Source organism: Sinohyriopsis cumingii, chromosome 5 (assembly GCF_028554795.1).
Source record: "Sinohyriopsis cumingii isolate HCF-2022 chromosome 5, ASM2855479v2, whole genome shotgun sequence".
In the NCBI taxonomy this organism is placed as follows: Eukaryota; Metazoa; Mollusca; class Bivalvia; order Unionida; family Unionidae; genus Sinohyriopsis; species Sinohyriopsis cumingii.
This window is the reverse complement of record NC_142965.1, coordinates 114,157,888-114,179,515: the sequence shown is the minus strand read 5'-3', so window position 1 is coordinate 114,179,515 and position 21,628 is coordinate 114,157,888. Positions and strand designations below refer to the sequence as shown.

The following is a 21,628-nucleotide window of genomic DNA, read 5'->3' as shown; positions in this document are numbered from 1 at the left end:
CGCCGTTTGGAAGTAACAGATTGCTTCCATTAATCAAAGACAGAGTAATTTTGCCATCGATGGTCTTTACGTTCTTTAGTTAATAAAACATATGTTTATAACAATTGCTACACCACTATTGTATGCAGGCATCGTTTCTAGAGAATTCACACTAAAAACAATTGAATAAGTATTCTGATGGAACCGTAAGAGGATACCGATAACGAAAATACACATGTTATTGTCCACACACCAAACGAATCCGTGTAACCTGAAATTTTTGAATGAGTGGAAACATAATTTCTTTTCATAAAGGCATTGATCTTCCCTTCCAAAGAGGGTAATCCATCGGAATCAAAATAATCCGATACGATGCCCGTTACTCGTGTTTATCAGATAAACTCGAATGTAATTATGCCTTCGATGAAATCCACATTTAGCACGCATTTCTGGCGTCCAGCAAGATGTATTTAAGATGAATGTGAGTAGGTAATACAGTTCCTAGGTGTTCATTTTCACAGGTGATATTAAGCAATAATTTTCACTGGTCGTTTTCTTTAAAATTAAAGACATTGATAATTGGAATGACTATGTGCACTGCGACAAGGGTTAAATTCGTTTATACTCCAACAAAGTCAATGGAGGTATGTAATGGTCACGCAATTCATTGTATCTCTGTTTAAAGATGGTTGCTTATGAGATGAGTGTCCAAGTTTCTTGCAGATACCCTGCCATTCTTTTCCTGACTCATCGTTAAACATTGAACGAGATGTTTTTTGATAGGCTGCTCGATTTGAGAACATTAAAGACGTTCTCTGTTTATGTGTGTGATTTGTTTTAGATAAGTGTTCCATTCTGCATATTCGGTCATGTTCACTGTGTTCAAAAGGGACTCTATAAAATCAATTTTCACAAAGAGTTGACTAGCTTTTATATGTTAGAATTGTCAAGTGTCGAAGCCTTCCTTCTGGAGTGAAATTAAGTCTTGCGAAATGCATGATTACTAGTACATTCTCAAGAATGTCTTCTGGATCAAAGGAACACGTCCACATAATTGGGTCGTGTCGCGTAATTTTAAAATTAAACAAGATGGAGTGGTCAAACGCTTAATATGCTTTGTACAATTGGTCCGGGACTGACAGTTAACCTAGGAAGATGTGATCCTCGATGCTGAACTGAAGTTTAGAAACGTTTGACCATTACGCGTCGCAGGGTATATTTCGGTGTTTTTCTTTGTATATGACTGAAACTGTTTCCTTCTTTAGGTGAGAGATCTATACTTTGTACGCATAACCTGACTTCATAGGTGTTAGTTTTGTATTCTTGGCATTTGTCTCCAGATGGATCGCAATATTAATTCAATTTAATCTCTCAGACATATATCCACACCATTCAACAAACAGTCGTCTTAACAAGAATTGACTTTGACAGGAAAACCTAACAGCAACGGAGCAACAATGTGTTGTTCTAAGTTATGTTCGAAGACAACAAAGCACACATAATAAAATCTCGTCCTTCGTCTAATTCCATAGGGTATCGAAAATGTTTGAAGAATCGGTTGTTGTTGTTGATGGATTTTGGCATGAAACTATTGTTTCCACACAGAATACCAACAACACTTCAATAAAGGGGATACAGAGCATTTAATTCGGGAAAATATATATCTGGATTTGACGCAAATGCGGATGGTACTCATCCAATACACTTTGTTGAGTCATGTTCAGTGCTTTCCCAAACGGGTTGCGAAAAGAAATAAATTGTCTCCAGGAGACATACTGCATGAATTAACATGTCATACATAATTAGATTTTAATGATATGAATGATTTGTATCAAATTCAACCACTTAATGAGTCTAATGGTTCAGGTCTATGGACGGAGGTACTTGGCATTAAAAAAAAATTTTTTTGGTGGCACATCCATGGAACTTTGAATAAATTAGTTTTTCATTTGTAGATGGTTCTGGTTTCAGGGGGTACACTCAATGCCAAATGAGTATGTTAAACAATTGCAGAAGATTGATGTGACCTGTAGTGCTGTTATTGTCGTTGGAATGGCTACCATTGCTGTTACTATATCTATTACATTTCATTTATGGAACGGATAATATCCAGTAAAACTGCTCAGTAACACAGTCCACAATTAGACTGCTCTTTATTGCAATCTCCATTCCCAATGATTGCTCCAAAGACGAAATACGCGACGTAGATGTCACTGGAAACAGGCAAGCTCCATTTTTAGGGATACGGTCTCCATACCACAACCACCGTTGTTTTGGTTTAGTAGATCTTGAGGGGATAGTTACGATTCGTTGTTCTTCTGAAAATGATTTGGTACGATACAAACTGCAATTATCAGGTGGTAAAACTTGTGCTCAAGTCCATTATTTACCTGCTTAAAGGAGAATTATATACACTTGAGGTAAATGTGTCGTGCAAGAAAGAACTTACCGCATCGACTCGGTTTCAAAATAATTAAATCGGAAGTTGAATCTCTAATCTCCTTATGTTGTACAAAACATTAACCCTTTCCAAATCGTAGAATTACAACTGAATATATCATAAGAATATATATAATGTTTGGAAACTCTCAATAAAATTAACAGGTATGCACATGCTTCTAAAAGTAATCGAAAATCAAACATTCTTTAATCAGTCAGTTTGTTCTAGGTATACGAAAACACTGCTTCATGTACAGAGTGTATCGTAAATTGTGCAGCATTCTTCTTAGCAACACGTTTCTAGACTGTGGCTTTGTGTGTACACAAAATGTAATCGTTCTCCAAGCGTGTTTTATGATCCATATATTTATTATCATGGTAAACTGTATTTATTGTTAATTGATAAAGACTGACAATATTGAACATTCCACAATTCTACATTTGAATATAAGACCTCGTTGGAAATTCTTTACATGACATCGCAAATAAGTACATCGTGAATTTATTTTAGACGATGTTTTGAAAAGAAACAGTCCGAAAGACCCGTGAATGTTTCGACGACTGCTTATGAACGTTTTCTGAACTCCTTTATTTGTCATGCACTCTAGATCATAAAGAGTTATGGTGCTTTATATAAATGCTGAAGTTGTCTTCTTACTAGAGATATATTATAAGAGGCAGTAATTATGTCTATTTTGTTTTAGTTAAACCATCTCTTCCACTTTTCAATAATTGAACAATTGTGTATAATACCTTGTTCGGTACACCTTGCATACATCACTGTCGTAGCTTCCTTGCCTATCATTTTTAGAATATACTTCCTTTCTTGAATTCCTATACTGCATATTATAAAACATATTTAATATTATTGTTATATGAATTTATGTAATTGAGGCAGTGACTTGTGCCGATGATGACTAAATCTGTTTTCGGTTTTCCATTTTGAAGAACTCTTAACAGAGAACAAATTATGGATATCTTAGCATGTCTTAAAATCAACTCTAACTTGTAAAAAAAACCTGACAAAATGGTAAAATAAATTGAAAATAGTCAATTAAAATCTCCTTCTGTACATTGTATCTTATTAATGTTCATTCATGACATCAATAACATTGTGAGATCATTATAACCATGAAAAGCTAATGATAGTATTTAAGTTATGTAGTCATTTTTCAATGTGAACATTAAAGTGAAGACATTTTAGGCAAGGGATATATAATATATGGACAATCGCAATGAAATAAGTACACGAATGTACTCAATTAGTGTGCATCCGAGTGAATCTTACCAGGCCATAAGTGACATATACGATTTTAGTATGAAGTCAGATCATGCATGATTCTATTTTAAACTGTTCTTGAGGCAGTGATATAGATATGGTTGTGCTTCTTGGCGTAATTAACTTTTTACAGTATATCTCTGTTGCCTTTCGTTAAAGTAAGACACATACCATTTGAATTAGGAAATTAGCAACAACAAGGAAACATTTATATTGTGTATATCTCGTTCGGGAAACACTTCCTTTAGTTCGAAGTAAGAAACTTTCCGTCAAGTAATATGACTCTACTTGAGTCAATAATTTAAATAATTGCAACGCAACATGATCTTTAACGAAGTCCAATATCGTTTTTTTCTCGTCAATTAATGATGGATCAGCGTCTGAATTTGTCAATAACAATCAACGGGGATCGTTCTTGCCACTATGCAACCGATTTGAAAAATGGATAACGGGAGGTACAAGTGTTGCTGACATCAATAATTACTCCAAGATATGTTATTTGTAACCTCTTAAAGAAGGCAAAAGCCTCCTAATAATAATGCAAGTTTGTGCCAAATACGTCGTAAGCTGTCTGAATATTGATCTTGGCTAACTGCAAGTGCTTAAGTAATTAAATCAACGTGAAAACACGTTTTGTTTGTCAATCACAGATGCGTAGGTTACTAAGAAAAGCCAAGGCAATGTATTAAAGACTTAGCTTTTGTTATAGAAAAACATACAGCCAAAATGCGGAAAATGGACATTTATAGACTATTAAAGGACTATATTGAATAAAGGCCATTTTCCAAATGTCCTTATATTATGTATAATGTACATATGAGGTGGTTAACATTTATTTCTGACACCAGTTTTGTGTTCACGTGTCCGTTGCCATGGTTACAGGGTGTCAAATATACATGAAAAGCAGTCATCTTTTCCATTTACTTCTCATCGATACTGCTTTTCCATGAGCTATTCACTCAGTTTCAAATTTGCAATATGCATTTTTATTATTGTAGAGGTTATAAAGCTTTGTATATCAAGTTTAGTTTCTAATACTATTCGAAAATGGTCCATCGTAGACAAAAATAGAATATCGAACTTATACGTCAACTGAAAACTTTCTAAAATACGTTGACAAAAATGTACTTAATCGTACAATACAAAAACTGTTCCTCAATAAAATATTGTTTAATATTATTGAATTATTTAAATGATTCTTTGATATTGTTTAATATGAAGGTAATGGAGGCGTTAACAGGGGCCTGTATGTTCACTTCTTCGCCGAATACATGGGTTTCTTACCTTCAATGGAAATGACAAGTGTTCTTTATGTATTTATGTACTTTTATCCTTATATTTTCATGGCTATATAACACATACACTACTTCTATTTTTAGAAGAAAAAAATCAATAAATTGTCTCCCACACCCCCTGAGGTAGTCTACAGTCAAACTGTAATCTAGTTATAAACTATATATTCATCCGTAAAGATATAATATGGACATTAATAATAAGAAAAATAAACTATTGGTTCAGCACTTTTAATTAACTTCTGAAAACTGAAATATGTTTTAGAAGTAATGGTCTTGGAGAGTACAAGAAAGAAACAGACTATAGGTTTTGTACTCTCTAGACCTTTTGCGTCTATTTTTAAACCAGCGCGGGAATGCTGCATTACACTAACTGCATGCTGTTGTATGTGAAATGAGAGGATGTACACGTTTATAAAGGACATATACCTATAACGAACAAATGGAAACACAATCATTTTATTATTCGTTTTGCAAATGTTATTTACCAGCACTTAGAGTCGGCAATGATGGTGATTTACATCGTGCAAGAATTTTTAGGGACGAGTTTGCATATAAACTTCGATGAAAAACGAGTCAAAGTAAGTATTTTTCTACCTTTTCATCGTTTAAAATAACTATATACGACTATAATCTCTCTCTCTCTCTCTCTCTTCTCCTCCTCCTCCTATGCACATGTATGCCTATATTCAATTTTTTGTAGACTCAAAACGGGGGCCCTCGGTGGGGGAAATAAAGAATTTCAAAAACGTATAGAAACATTTTAACGAATAAAATAACGTTATATGAATATGTGTTCATATATACCATTAAAGGAAAGCTAGTCACATTATCTCATTGACTTTTATAAGTTGACAACAGTTTGAAAGGTCATTTTTGTGCCTAAATATTGTAAGTACTATAATACATGTAGGCCGACGTATTTCTCCGTATTCCTACGCAAAAATATTGCGAATATCTCGCCATAAGGCTTTCTATATAACTGGAGGTTCAGGGACGTTTTAAAAAGAAATCTATGCAAGCAAGAGACGACGAAACATCTGATAAAAGAAATGCACTCACTAAACACACACTACCTAACGGTAGCAGTTAACCAAAACTAATGGCAAATCCGTTGCCATGGTTACAGATTGTCAAAACACTTTAAAAAAGGATATGAAAAGTAGTCATATTTTCCATTGAATTCTCATACATACTGCTTTGTCAAGAACTATTCACTCAGTTTTAAATTTTGCAATATGCATTGTTATTATTTTTGGGTTATAAAGCACTGTAAATAAAATTTTATTTCTAAAACTAATCCATATGGATTTATCTTAGCCAAAATCACACACACACACACACACACACACACACACACACACACACATATATATATATATATATATATATATATATATATATATATATATATATATATATATATATATATATAACGTATACGCCCACTGAATACTACACCTAAATTACATTGACAAAAAAGGTACTTAACCATAAAATATTAAAAATGTTCCAACATGAAATATTGATTAACATTATTGAACGATGTTTCATGTTCATGTTACTGATTTATTTGAATTATTGTTTAATGTTATTGAATGCTATGAATATATTTAGGCATTAACAGGGACCACTATGTATGCTTCTTTACCAAATATATTGGTTTGTTACCTTCACTGGAAATGACCAGGATGTAGTTAGTTGGATTAATCGCAAATCCTGATGCTTGTAACATCCACATCAATCCAACCACAACATTACATAATAAGAGTGATATAAACCTGCTATCATAAGGGTGAGATGAGTAACTGTTTCTGTACTTGCCATTTAACCTTTGACCCCACATAGAGACACCAAGGGAGGTGGCCAAAAATTATACAGTAACACTATTTCCAATGCTTATTATATAGGCAACACATCACAAGAAACTTTGATGTAGTCAGCTACACCTTTGCCATTTTCTATAGACCGAACCTGCCATGACTGCACAGTCATCAAAGATAAAAAGTATTGAAAAACAAACTAGTCAGTAAAACAGAAACATAAAAAGTCAAAATAATTGAAGGGCATGTTTTAAAAATATATCTTATATTCATTTAAATGTGGAATGTATTATCATTCTTGCTTCTCATTATCACCCAAATGACATGCCTTAATAATATAAACATCTTGATATGGATGAAAATTCAAATTATAAAAAAAATATTTTTACACACACACACACAAACACACACACACACACACACACACACACACACACACACATATATATATATATATATATATATATATATATATATATATATATATATATATATATATATATATATATATATATGGAACCAGATTAGTATAGATGAAGGTAGTGGTCGCAGTGTAGCAATCATTCCTCAATTGATTTACCGTTGTTATTTTCACATTCTGGAATAAATGATGCATCCTTAAGATGACAAGTTAGTGATTTTCTTTTGGTCAACTCATCATTTTCCCATATTTTGCAGCCCAGAAACCATATGACACTTGTGCACAACACCCTACAACCCGAGCACCAGCCTTGCAGATACAGTACCATCCTTTGATGGAATCCCTGTAATCGTTAGACTTGTATTTGATCCACAGTGAACTTGTTTTCTTTCTGGAGTGGCGAGACTGGATTTTTGCATGTAACAGACCTGGAAAATCCATGCATATCATAACATCATAAAGCCCCTCATCTGTGAGATTTTCATTTGTATAGCTTGGAGCCTGTTTAACTTGATAAATGCCCATAGTGATGTAACGCAGGTAATCAACGGAGAGCCTGGGGAAATCAGTCAGTTCATCAGAGGATGCAGCCATCTTAAAGTAGATTTTGCGCTTATTCAGCAAGTTGTTCTCTTGAACCAGGATTTGAACACTGTTCGGTTCCTTTGGTTTTTCAACTATCCTTCTTGCGGTCTCAGCAGTTGATGGATCTGTGTTGGCCAGGGGTGGTCGAAATTTATTCATTAATGCACAGATAATTCTAAGGAAGTCACCTATATGAGGAACAAGTGTATTTGGCACTGCTTTGTCAAAATATTTCCAATGTTTCACTCGTGCATTAACGCTCTCTACTACCCATTATACTTTTGTGATCAGTCATGAAGTGTTGGCATCTTTTGTTGAATGCTATTTCTGTCCTTTATGTAGAAAAACTGACATTTCAACTTTAAATCCATGTTCCTGTAGGAAATCGACAGAGCCGCGGAACCCCCTGTCTACAACAAAAACATCACCCTCCTGTAACCAATTTGTAATATCTTCAGCATTTGTCCTTACAATGTGTTTAGTTATGTTTGCATCACTGTTATAATGATCAGCTAAATATGGGCCTAGAACAGCTAAAATATAACCATCAGTTCCCACAACCATCATTGGCTTAACTAATGGTCGATTTTTATGTAAACTGTATGAACGTCATTGGAAGTTATAGTCAGAGCTCTTTTGTGTGTGTGTATATATATATATATATATATATATATATATATATATATATATATATATATATATATATATATATATATATGTACCATCAAGGACAAGGACTGCCTTGTTGCTTCCATGATTGAATATCTCCCTTGCAGTTGGAGTAGTGTGGACAGATGAGAATACATCATGTGTCATGTGTTGAAAACCCAGGTGTTGACCAACAAAGTAAACCATAAGGGACTCCCGCACTGTTTTAATTATTCGTTGCACTTGTGATGTTGTTAGATGGAAAAATGTGTATAAAATGGTGTTAGGAAGGCCTACCCGCAGCTTTGTTAGAAAAACACCCAGGCATGTCAGTGGAGATCTACCATATGTATTATGCAGTGTATTCAAGAAAGAAGACACTTCCAGGAATTGATCTCTTTTCAAGCCAGTAAGATGGAAATAGTTATCATCAGACAGGGAAGATGGAACATCAAAGTTAAAATATGACTTTGTTTTAATTAACTCACGCACATTTTGTAAAAGTGAGGTAATGTCTGTTCTTGAAAAGTCTTCAAACTCTTTTTTGTTGCACTGATAGATTGTAATGCTTCATTGGAATGCCTGTAAGTACTTTTGTTCTAGCTGATGGTTTTACCCTTTTGTAGCACCAGGAACATTGATATGCTTTAGGCATTTCAGATTTTTGTAGAAATTAATTGAACATTTTGATTTTAGACCATTTAATAAACTGTCACATATGACATAAAGTATTACATAAAGTATGACATAAAGTATTATATAACACTCATTTATTGTTACTTTTGATTATTTTGCAACTATTCGCGTAGGCAATCATTTTTATTATATATTGGTACTCAAAGCCTGCAACTTCCACCCACACAGTTCTTGTATTGATTTAGCCTGAAACAGATTGTATGTAGAGTATATAAAAATAAACAACTCAGCTTATTATGCATTAATTGTCATAATTCATGTTTTATATAATAGTTTTATTGTATAATCAGTTATTACATATAACAGAGGCCAACATTTTGTACTTCTAAATCACTTTGGTCTGAATATATTTTATGATATATCTGTTTTATTGTTAGTAAGTACCCCCCCACCCCCATTGTTTATTTCCCGTACAGAAAAAAGGTACGTGGGCTACATTTTGTTATTAATTTACTACTGATGTTATTATTTATTATTACTAGTAGTAGTATTAGTGATATTACTTTTATTCAAGCAAGTTATACTTTGACTGATAGATTTTCACCTGTAAATTTTATGGCATTATAGGTTTTTGTTTTATTATACCTGATTATTAAGTTTAGAAAGTTTTGAGGTGCTCTTTTAATGAAAATAAAGACATTATGTCATTACAATAAATATGTAGTAATTAGATAAGTAGATTTAACTAATAGGTTTTTGGCGTAGAAGTAATACAAATATTATTTTCAGTTACAAAATCAGAATTACTTGGCTTCCATCGGGACAGTGGACATTGTTCCCACTGTTTGGACAGTTTAAAATTTTAGCAATTGTTAATTTTTTTTAGCAGCGCAAATGTGAACACATGAGTTAATATGAGAACCTAAAAAGTTTAATAAAAATTAATCAATCAGTGTAAATACCTTGTCTGATCAAGCCTGCGCTTATATCTTATTTCTAGTTTCAAGTTGCTCAAATGTAGCATTTTCTCTTAAATTTCCCATACCAGACCATGTTCAAACGTCGTGTTTTGGTATGAAAAAGAAATTTATGCGCATATTTAATGCTGGATAGGGTGATTTATACATCGAATAATACAATAAGGCACAGAGTTGTGATATTTACAAGAATTTTTTTCCCCATAAAACCGGTGGCAGAAAATGGCCCTTATTCAATATAGTCCTTTATGAATGTTTTAAGTCAGACTAGTTGGTTGATTCAATGAAACCTCAATGTTTGTATTTGCTATATCAATGTCTTTTACATTTCGAATCAAAATATTGTTTTACATTGGAAATAAAGTACCTTGCGCATTTGAGTTGGCTGTGAGAAATGGCAAAATATAGTACCCCAATTAATTATTGATTTTTACTCTCAAAGATTTTCATGAAAGGTTTTTTGTTTCACAAAGTGAATAACGATTCCGTCCCATAAATGACTTATTCTATTACTTTTCGGCAGAACTTTACAAGACAATCCTTTGATAACAAAAGAGACGATAACCTAACCTGTTATCAAAACAAATTATGTAATTACAAACAGAAATCAAACAGAACGAGCACTTTTAGATATTGCAGATATTGCAGTTGACTATAATGCCGTCTTCATAAACACCACTTGATTTTTAACTGAACAATCCCTATCAATTTGAAATAAAACTACCCTTATTTGTAATTCATATTCTAGAATTCAAAGACCTAATGCCACGTTTGCTTATAAAATATCGTATATGCCAAATCACCTGAATAATACTTAAGGCGGACAAATATGTTTCTAAACGTCGTCGAGAGCCTAGAAAACTAAATAATATCGATTTTTCATCACATTATGAGCCAAACATTTGTTTCCTAGAACTGAGAAACCAAGCCATATCCGTTAGTAAACCGATTTCAAGATTTGACGATTCGCCGCTGCCGACAGAAGAAGTCATAACAAAGATTTGTCGAATACGGTATGCGATACGTATGTCATATTATACTATATTACTAACTTCCAAATATAAATAATTTATCTACGAAATGAAAGAAAAGTGTCCACAGCTCTTTATGATACGTGTATAAACATATTTAATTTTAAACTTCCCAGATCCATTTAAGAAAGCACGCCTACCTCTCTTCATTCCGTCTCTGATCAATTTATTCTGCATTTGCAAATGTTGTTGTTTTTGTATTAGTCGCTAGCAGAATGTGTGGCATGGATTACATCACTCATTATGGAGATCTCCTGAAAACGACCACAATTACAAGCGACTTCGTTGACTTCGTTGACTGAATTAAGGGGCTACACCTTTTATTATAGGCTGACATTTTGAATGTCTTTTAAACCTATTATCTTGATCATTTGAAAGAACGGTTAATGTCAGATAGGAATGTTTTATCAAATCATTTCCTTCCTTTCAAACTCTAATTAGATTATTGAGCAAGATTTGGAGAGGAAACAAAGCAGAACGTACGTAACAGACTGTACAACATAGCAATTGCAACATGAAAACATCATACATAATTAACTTTCAGCTGAAAGGAAAGAAAACTACCTAAACCTAAAAGTTACTCTTACAGACTACAGAGAATCCGTATATTGTTTTTAAAATAACTTTGTACAACATCGTTAAGAACTGATAAGATGTATCTGTTAAACAGTGGTAACCATCACTTACTCATGCACCTAAGTTTTATTTAATACTCTTTAATTACATGATTATAGTAACTTACCATACCTCAAAGGTGTTTAGTAATAGTTATATGTCGAAATTTGCATTGGAACTGACTGATATGTTAGTTTACTTTATATGGGTGCATTGCGAATGCTCTATTAATTGCATTATGTTTCGTAATGCTTGAAGCTGGCAAGTAACTATTTGTCGCAAATAAGTTAACTCAAACGCTATGTTTCGTTTTAGTAAACATATGCATATCTTACTAAATATACATTGTATTATGTGTTTGTTTAATGTATTCGTTTGTACTGTCTGAATTCTGTATCTGTTTAATGCATTTTTGGAATATACTTTTATTATGTTCTTTTTAATGTATTTGCTTTGATATACTGGTCTTTGATTCCGGACAGTAGTATATGTGTATGAGACCTTCTCTAATCATTTGAGTTGCCTTTTACTGTCAAAATTAATACTAACTAGAATAGGAACAATTTGGGACGTTCTGACAATCATTGAAATTATTGTAGCTATTTTTTTGAAATGGCAGTAGATAAAATCCATTCTGATAGAATAGTAATCGTAAATATGTTTTCTTTCTCAGTAGACTAGCGAGAACTTACACTATATCGAAATGTGGGATATGTGTTGTGCGAAAAACACGTATTGCCATTGTCACGATTTCCAGCAAACATGTTGGGTTTAAACTCCGCCAAGGACGGTCCCAAGCCCGGCTGAAAAAGGAGGAGGGTTGAGCGTGTAGCTAGCAACCCCACCCCGTTAAAACAACTCTTGCTACGGAAACGACAACAAGGGAACAAACGACAGCCGGCGATGGGAGCGAAGCAGACCAGACAACTGGCTCTATGACGGATGGAGAACAAAACCGCAAGGACGTCCCCATCCCGTTAAGCGGAACACCTGACGCCAAAAGCATGGATCAGAGTTGGATGCTGAAACGTGCGAACGCTCAGCCAGACTGGAAAACTGGCACAAGCAGTGAGCGAGTTGAAGCACTACAACTTGGCCCTAATGGATGTAACGGAAGCACGATGGACTGATGCCGGTGTAGTGTTAAATTTTGACCCTCGTTGAATTCTGACCCTCCGGGTCTGCTTTTAACGTTGAAAGTTGACCCAGGATCAGTTCTTAACGTTGAATTTTGATTTTCACAGTCGTTGAAAGCTGATCGCAGCGTTGAATTTTGATCAGATTTCCGGGTCAGTTTTTAACGGATATTGTTTTAAATTATGCATACATGGGTTTATGAATCGTCAATAAGGAAATGCTTAGTATGTATAAAATCAACAAATGCAATGTAATGCAGTACATGTAGCATTGAAATTATGAATATAGTTATCTTCCATATTTGAAATGGATACAATGTAATTTTGTTTGTACTTCGCCTGCTGCGTTCCATCAAACAATCAATGACCCTCTTCGAGCCTTAACCAAACAAAATCAACCATAAATAATGGAGTGAAAGACGATAAAGCGTTTGAAAAACTCAAACAGAATTTAATAAAATAACGCAATAATAGCGTAATTCGATCCTAATAAGGAAACGCAATTACTTGTACATGCAATTCCTGTCGGTCTAGGCACGTTATTAACTAATAATGGAAAGATTATTGCCTACGCCTGTAGAGCACTTTCAGATGTAGACCAACATTTAAAGAAAGGCATCAAAGTAGTATAGTGGGACGAAAGGGCGATAATGGGAATTAGCATTACAAACCACCCTGGGACGATATGGCGACAAGATTTATAGCGACAATGGGAATTAGCATTACAAACCACCCTGGGACGATATGGCGACAAGATATATAGCGACAATGTGAATTACCATTACAAGATCCCGTGGGACGATATAGCGACAAGTACTTTGAAGTACAACCTGGGCCTGTATAGCGTCAAGGGAAAATTAACATAGGAATATATCATGGGCCTGCCTAGTGTCAAGGGGAAATAAACATGGGAATATATTGTGGATTATAAACACTGATACCACATTTAAAAAATAATTTTTTTTTGGAGGGTTAGGCATGAAAGTCATTTGGTTCTTCTGCTTTTTCTTCTTTTACTTTCTCCATTCTTTATCCATCTCCTAAATTTTCCCAATATTCCTTTCTTTTTGTGTTCCGACTCAGGAGTTCAGTCTGGATGACCTATCACTCTACATTTCTCCTGGACATTCATCCAGTTTTTGTTCATTGTCTCAAATGCTTCTTTTTTCTTTCTGTTCTCTTGTTCTTTCCTATCTTTTGCCCATGTGTCTTTAACTTTCTTGACTTCTTCTTCCAAGACCCTTTTCATAATTTCTTCTGCTTTATGGACTTGGTCCCTTCCCCTTTTGACAAAAGCTCACTCTGTCAAATTTAAGATATCATCCAAAAAAATATCTGACTTTGATAACAATTTAAAGAGACTGCTTCAGTGTTCCGACTCTTACATATTCAGGCGAGATGAAACCTCTCAACTTCTTTACCTCTTCTTCTATCATCCCTTCAATGTTCTCCCTGGCTATTTTCAGATTGCTTGCAAAGTCCAAGCTGCCTGGGAATTTCCATTCTCTTTCAAGTCTTTCCTCTACATACTCCGGATCTATCATCCAATACCAACTCTCCTTCAACTGGTTGAACAAGTCAGATACTGCTACCATCTTCCTTTCGCTTATTCCGTAGAATGGCGCGAATGACGAGCCCTTTTCACATTTATATCTAAAGCACGGACGTGAAGGAAAACATCCCCTAATTTTGTCTTTTCATATTATCTACTATTCACACAAAGGTAATGAGACAAAAAAAAAAAAAAAAAAACTAACCTCATTATATACTATCCACACACGCAGAGATGCCAAATCAAGCCCCAAAATCTACCATCCACACACGCCAAGAAGCAGAAACAAACCCACCATTTACTATCCACACACGCAGAGATGCCAAATCAAACCCCAAAATTTACCATCCACACATGGGAGAAGCTAACAACATAACCACAATCTACTATCCACACACGCTGAGAAGCAGAAACATAACCATAATATACTGTCCACACACGCTGAGAAGCCAAATCAAACCCAAAATTTACCATTCACACACGTCAAGAAGCAGAAACAAACACACCATTTACTATCCACACACACACAGATGCCAAATTAAACAAAAAATCTACTATCCGCACACGCGGAGAAGTCAAATCAAACCCAAACTATACTATCCACACACGGGGAGAAGCCAAATTAAACCCTAACTATACTATTCACACACACCGGGAAGCAAAAACAAAACCCAATTATACTATTATCACAAAAGGAAAGTTAAACAACCACACACTCTGCTATTCACAAAAACCTATGTGAGCGCTTACAAACCCCAATACTCTACTATCCACACACGGAGAAGCAGAAACATAACCATCTTAAAACACAATCCACACACGCTGAGAAACCAAAACATAGCCACAATCTACTATCCACACACGAGAAGAAGGCAAATCAAACCCAAAATTTACAATTCACACACGTCAAGAAGCAGAAACAAACCACCATTTACTATCCACACACGCAGAGATGCCAAATCAAACCATACAATCTACCATCCACACACGCCAAGAAGCAGAAACAAACCCACCATTTACTACCCACACACGCAGAGATGCCTAATCAAACCCCCAAATCTACCATCCACACACGGGAGAAGATAAAAACATAACCAAAATCTACTATCCACACACGGAGAAGCCAAAACATAACCACAATATGCTATCCACACACGAGAAGAAGCCAAATCAAACCCCAAAATATACCATCCACACACGGGAGAAGCTAAAAACATAACCACAATCTCCTATCCACACACGGAAAAGCAGAAACATAACCATAACATACTATCCATACACGTGAAGGTTTAAAAAACCATACTCTCTACTATCTACACAAACGTACTTCAGCGCTTACAAAACAAAAAAATCTATCATCCACACAAACGTACGTGAGCGCTTACAAACACACACACACACACACACACACACACACACACACACACACACACACACATAATTACACCAGGGAAGGAGGGAGTGTTTATATAAACACTTCTCTACATTCTCACATTGGCAAAATGAATAGTGTTTCTTTTCTAGAGTTTTTGGTTAGCCCTGAAAGGGGCTGTTTTGAGGAACTCCACATACACCTGTTAGTGATGGCACCTTCCAGGTCTTGCTCCACAAACACATCTTCTGCTCCAGTAATTATCCCAGCTGACTGTAGTAGATGGGACAAATTTGCACAATATTGAGATTATGCTCAGACAGGCGATTCCAGTCTTGTCGGTTCATGCTAAATGTGATATTTTGTGATCAAAGGTCCAATTAGACTATATATTTGGTTGAGGGATTTTGAACAAATAACACATAATACTAGTTTAAATGTAGCAAAAACTTAAGAGATTTTGCTTGCTTTTTGGAAACTTGACTGCTTCCAACTATTCAATTGTATTCGTCAGAATTTAAAAGGTTAATGGAATGTTCGCTACCCAAGCACAATATAATTTAATTCCAAGTGAAGGAAGCCATTTTTGGAAATCTTTTAATACAGGTAAATCGTGCTAAATTAGCGATATTTTACGGCCGCGGGTTTTACGTTTTCCTTGTAACAAAATTAAGAAATGTATTTTTAAAATTTAAATATATCTATTGTTTACATTTGGTCTAAACGTAAACATTGTCAATTGATCTCTGTTTCTCTGTATTGTCCGCCGATAGTTACATGATAACCGTTATAAACATTGGTGTATTTATAGGGAGATAAGTTATACCCATGTATATTGATAACAGTTGAAATGATTCGCATTAAAATGCATGCCATTGTAAGCTTTTTAAAATCTTGTCTATCACAAAAGGGTTAATGGTTCTATTCCCAATCGATATGATTTTTAAAAAAAAATATATATATATATATATATATATATATATATATATATATATATATATATAATGCATAACAGATGCCGATGCATATCTGAGATTTTTAGTTGATGTAATATCATGACAAAACAGTTAGCATTATCGATTTTAAGAGTACCGGTGTGCAATTTTAAGATCGTATCAAAATGTCTTAAATGCACGTATATATAAACCGCAAGCGAAGGCGCGGTCACTTCAGAAACATACACGGCATATTAGGTCTAACAAGAGTTACATCGCCACGCCTTTCTTGTCGTATCGCTTGAATATTATCTTGTAATTTAAAATGCAGAATGTTTATGAAAATAAAATAATATGCATTTCCCAAAAATAATTTCAAAAATACATTATAAACTAGAAAACGTCAGAACAAATTGTATATCAATACTTCAAAATTCGATTTGAAATAAATTAATAAATTATATATATATATATATATATATATATATATATATATATATATATATATATATATATATATATATATATATATATATATATATATATATATATATATATATGGTTTTGTTAAATAATACGCTGAACCGCCTATGCAATTGATCCATCACAAACTTTAAACTGAACGTTAATTCTTATATATATATATATATATATATATATATATATATATATATATATATATATATATATATATATATATATATATATATATATATATATATAACCTGCATTTTCATTTAATAAAATCCAAATTTTACCCGATTTACCTACAGTAACAATTAGACAAAGTCTTTCATTAGTATGCATCTTTAAGCCAACTGTAGATGGTTTATTCATTATTCACCGGTTTTTATTTATTGTTATAATTATCCTCAGGGATGTAGCTAGTATATGATTGATGATTAGACATGTTGAACGGCGAAGCCTCGAACTGCTAGAGGAGTGGGGTGTGTGTGAGTACGGGGCAATATTGTTACAATCTAGAGGCTCTGAGATAACATTTCAGGCATCTTGTTGAAACTTTGTGAACCTTGGTACTGTTTTAATACTGTAAAAATAAAAAGAAAACATCAAATTCTTATGAACAGACTCAATAAAATCGAGTTTGCTACTATCTTGTTCGTGTTTTCGCTTCTAACGAATCCTCTTTTCCGTATGTATTGTATTATATAAATATAGATTTCATATCGGTTTCGTGAGTGAAACTTAAAAAAATCGTCAAAATTCTGTGTAGGCAGCTGCCTTGTTGGCAGCTACGCTCCTGATCATCGTTAATATACTGTTCAATTGTTTACCTGAGCTGTTGAACCTTGCGATTTTACCGAAGTGAAACATAGTCATTCATTTATCAGTTTGTCCAATTTGTCCAAAGCAAAGTTCAGCTATTTTGAAAATGTTCGGCATTTTGGGACATTTAAAAAAAAAGTAAAACGGAGAGAATTACGATAGTGACAGATTAACAACATCCTATTGCACACAGTTGTTTCCTTAAAAGAAAAAGAAAAAACATTAAGAAAGACACAACTCAGTGAGTAATAAGTTGATTTTATTTTAGAAGTGGTTCAAAAAATCAACGTTGAGTTTTGATAACAGAACATTTTACCCTAAGGTCATAATTTCACCTGAAAACGAGTCGTTATTTAACAGAACATTAAAAAAGGGTCAGTTTTTAACGTGAAATTTTGATCACGTTGAAAAATTACCGACCGGGTCAGAATTCAACGAGGGTCAAAATGTGATACTACAGCTGGGTCGTTATTTAACAGGACATTTAAAAAAAGGGTCAGATTTTAACGTGAAATTTTGATCACGGTCGTTGAAAAATGACCCGGCGGGTCAGAATTCAACGAGGGTCAAAATTTAACACTACACCGGCAAGCAGAAGTTGAACTCCGGAAAAGTCATCATCTGGTCCGGAAGGAAGGACAATGACCACCGGGAGGGGGTCGCCATCATTATCCGCAAGAACAAGACCAATACCGTTCTACAGTGGAAGCCAGTGAACGAGCGCCTGCTGTACGTCAGGATGAACTCCAAGTACGCCAAGCTGTCTGTTGTTGTGGCCTATGCACCAATAGACGACGCGGAAGAAGAGGACAAAGACACCTTTTACGACGCTCTTCAAGCCGTTTTAGAGGACGTCCCTCGACATGACATGCTGTTGCTACTTGGCGACTTCAACGCTTGGGTCGGCTGCGACAATAAAGACAGAGAGAGGACCATGGGGCGCCATGGAGTAGGTGTAATGACCGACAACGGGGAAAGACTGGTCAAGTTTTGTGAAGAGAATGACTTGGTCATAGGAGGGACCCTGTTGGAGCACAAGGACATCCACAAGCTCACATGGACGTCACCAGACGACAGAACTCAGAACCAGATCGACCACATCATCATCAACGGCCGATGGAAACACTCCCTGCAGGACGTGCGAGTGATGCGGCACGCTGACATCGGCAGCGACCGTAGTGTTCTGGTGGCCAAGGAGACTTTGAAGCTCAGGAAAGTTAGGATAGGGGTCTCCAGGAATCAGCGCTTCGATGTGGCCAAGCTGCAAGATCTAAAAGTGAAGGAAGAGTTTAGGCTGGCCCTAAGGAATAGGTTTAGTGTTCTAAAAGATGAGGCAGCGCTGACCATCGACAATTTCAACAGAGTAATGAAGGAAGCAGAAGTAGTTTTAGGTTATAGGAATAGTAAGAAGACAGATTGGATATCAGGAGAGACGTGGACTCGCATAGAAGAGAGAAGACAGATTAAGAACAGCCTTTTGGACTCCAAGTCACCAAGACTAAAAGAGAGAATTTCGAAGGAGTATTGAGGAAATGACAAGGAGGCGAAGAAATCAGCAAGGAGAGACAGGAGAGAATACACAGAGAGACTGGCAAAGGAGACGGAGGCAGCAGCAGAGCAGAAAGACATGAAGACGGTGTACCAGAACACCAAGAAGCTGAAGGGAGACTACGGCCAGCACCACGACCTTCCAGTGAGAGATGAAGATTGAACTCATGTCACATTGGAGGAGGAGAAGCTGAAGAGATGGAGGCAACACTTTGAGTCCATACTGAATCGCCCAGACCCACCAGTACTCGCTGACATTCCTGAAGCAGAGGAGGACCTTGACATCAACTGCAACGATATCACTGTTGAGGAGGTGAAGCAGGCCATCCACTAGCTGAAGAATGGGAAGGCAGCTGGCGATGATGGAGTATGTCCCGAGATGCTGAAGGCAGAAGACACAAAGACACCGCAGCTTCTTTGCCAGAGTCTCCAAAAGATCTGGGATAGTGAAGAAGCACCGAATGACTGGAAAACAGGAAACATCGTCAAACTTCCCAAGAAAGGAGATATGGGGAACTGCAACAACTGGCGAGGAATCACCTTACTACCCATCTCCAGTAAGATTTTCAGTCGCATCATTCTCCAACGCATCACAGCAGTTGTTGACGGCATCCTACACCAGGAACAGGCAGGCTTTAGGAAGGGCAAATCCTGCATCGGCCACATCTTCGTTCTGAAACAGATCCTTGAGCAGTCCCATGAGTGGAATGGATCCCTTTATGCGGTCTTTGTGGACTTTGAGAAGGCCTTCGACAGCCTGCACCGAGCCTCTCTGTGGAAGATCCTACGACACTACGGCATCCCCCAGAAACTTGACAACGTCATCAGGTCCTTGTACGAGAACTTTGAGTGCAGAGTCATCCACAACAACCTACTCACTGAACCATTCAAGGTGGAAAACGGAGTGAAGCAAGGATGCATTCTCTCGCCAAACCTCTTCTCACTGGCCATTGACTGGATCATGCGACGCACCACAGAGGGCAGGAGGCAAGGAATACAGTGGACGCTGACCTCAGTGCTGGATGACCTGGATTATGCCGACGACATCGGGTTGCTGACAAGCAGACACCAGGATATGCAACGGAAGACACAACAGTTGGTACAGACTGCAAGCACCATAGGTCTTCGAGTGAACATAGGGAAGACACAAGTCTTCAGGAAGAACACTAGAGTGGGGGCAACCAATCACCATCAACGACCAGCCGCTGCAAGAAGTAGACGAATTCACGTACCTGGGCAGCAAGGTCGCCACGGATGGAGATTGCACAAGGGAAGTCACCACAAGAATCAGCAAGGCCAACCAGGCCTTCGCAATGCGGAAGCCCATCTGGAGGACAACAAACCTCAGCGCCCACACTAAGGTCCGTATCTTCAAGAGCAACGTGCTGAGCGTCCATTTGCACGGGTCGGAGTGTTGGAAGACCACTGCTAACATAGAACAGAAGCTCGATGTCTTCCAGACCAAGTGCCTGCGACGGATCATGAAGATCTTCGGGCCAAACATGATCTCGAACGAGGAACTCCGGCACAGAGCGGGCACAAGCACCATTGCTGAGACCATTGCAACTCGTCGATGGAGATGGCTCGGCCAGGTCTGCAGAATGCCCCTACCCACCCACCCCCGACTCACTACCAAGGGTGGTACTGAGATGGACTCCTCAAGGGAAAAGGAATCGTGGCAGACCCAAAGAGACTTGGCGCTGAACCGTGGAGCTCAAGAACTCAAGACCAGAGGCCTCACCCTGCAGACCGCCCCCATAACAACAGCCGACAGACCAAAATGGTGCTCCCTTGCTGTCGCCTCAAGCAGCAGACGGCGCAGAGAGGATTGATTGATTGACTGATTTGTTAGGTTTAAATCATTTGGCTTTAGCTCTTTAGGCGTCTACCTTACTTATTGTGCGAGTAGATTTATTTGGGTGAGTAATGTTTATAACAGTGATCTCACCATCCTCGTCGCTTAAGATCTGTTTCACTATACTTGTCATTTCAGTCTTTCATTTAATCAACTCAGTGTTAATAATTTGCTTTCATAAAAAGTTAGTTTTGCTATGCATATCTTATAAACATTGT

At 36.3% G+C, this 21,628-nt stretch overlaps 1 protein-coding gene and 1 pseudogene across 1 annotated transcript; one reads left to right on the top strand and one right to left on the bottom strand.

The window, feature by feature from the left end:
- Window positions 1–7,461: 7,461 nt before the first annotated feature.
- On the bottom strand, window positions 7,462–8,420 carry LOC149800016 (uncharacterized; annotated as a pseudogene).
- A 10,326-nt stretch (window positions 8,421–18,746) lies between these two features.
- On the top strand, window positions 18,747–19,535 carry LOC149800015 (protein CFDP2-like). Its single transcript, XM_089958340.1, has one exon. The coding sequence runs from the start codon at window positions 18,747–18,749 to the stop codon at window positions 19,533–19,535; it is 789 nt and encodes a 262-aa protein (XP_089814466.1).
- Window positions 19,536–21,628: the final 2,093 nt, after the last annotated feature.

Excerpts from the sequence above, each read along its gene's own strand:
- LOC149800015 (XM_089958340.1), top strand. The coding sequence starts at position 18,747 with ATGAACTCCAAGTACGCCAAGCTGTCTGTTGTTGTGGCCTATGCACCA.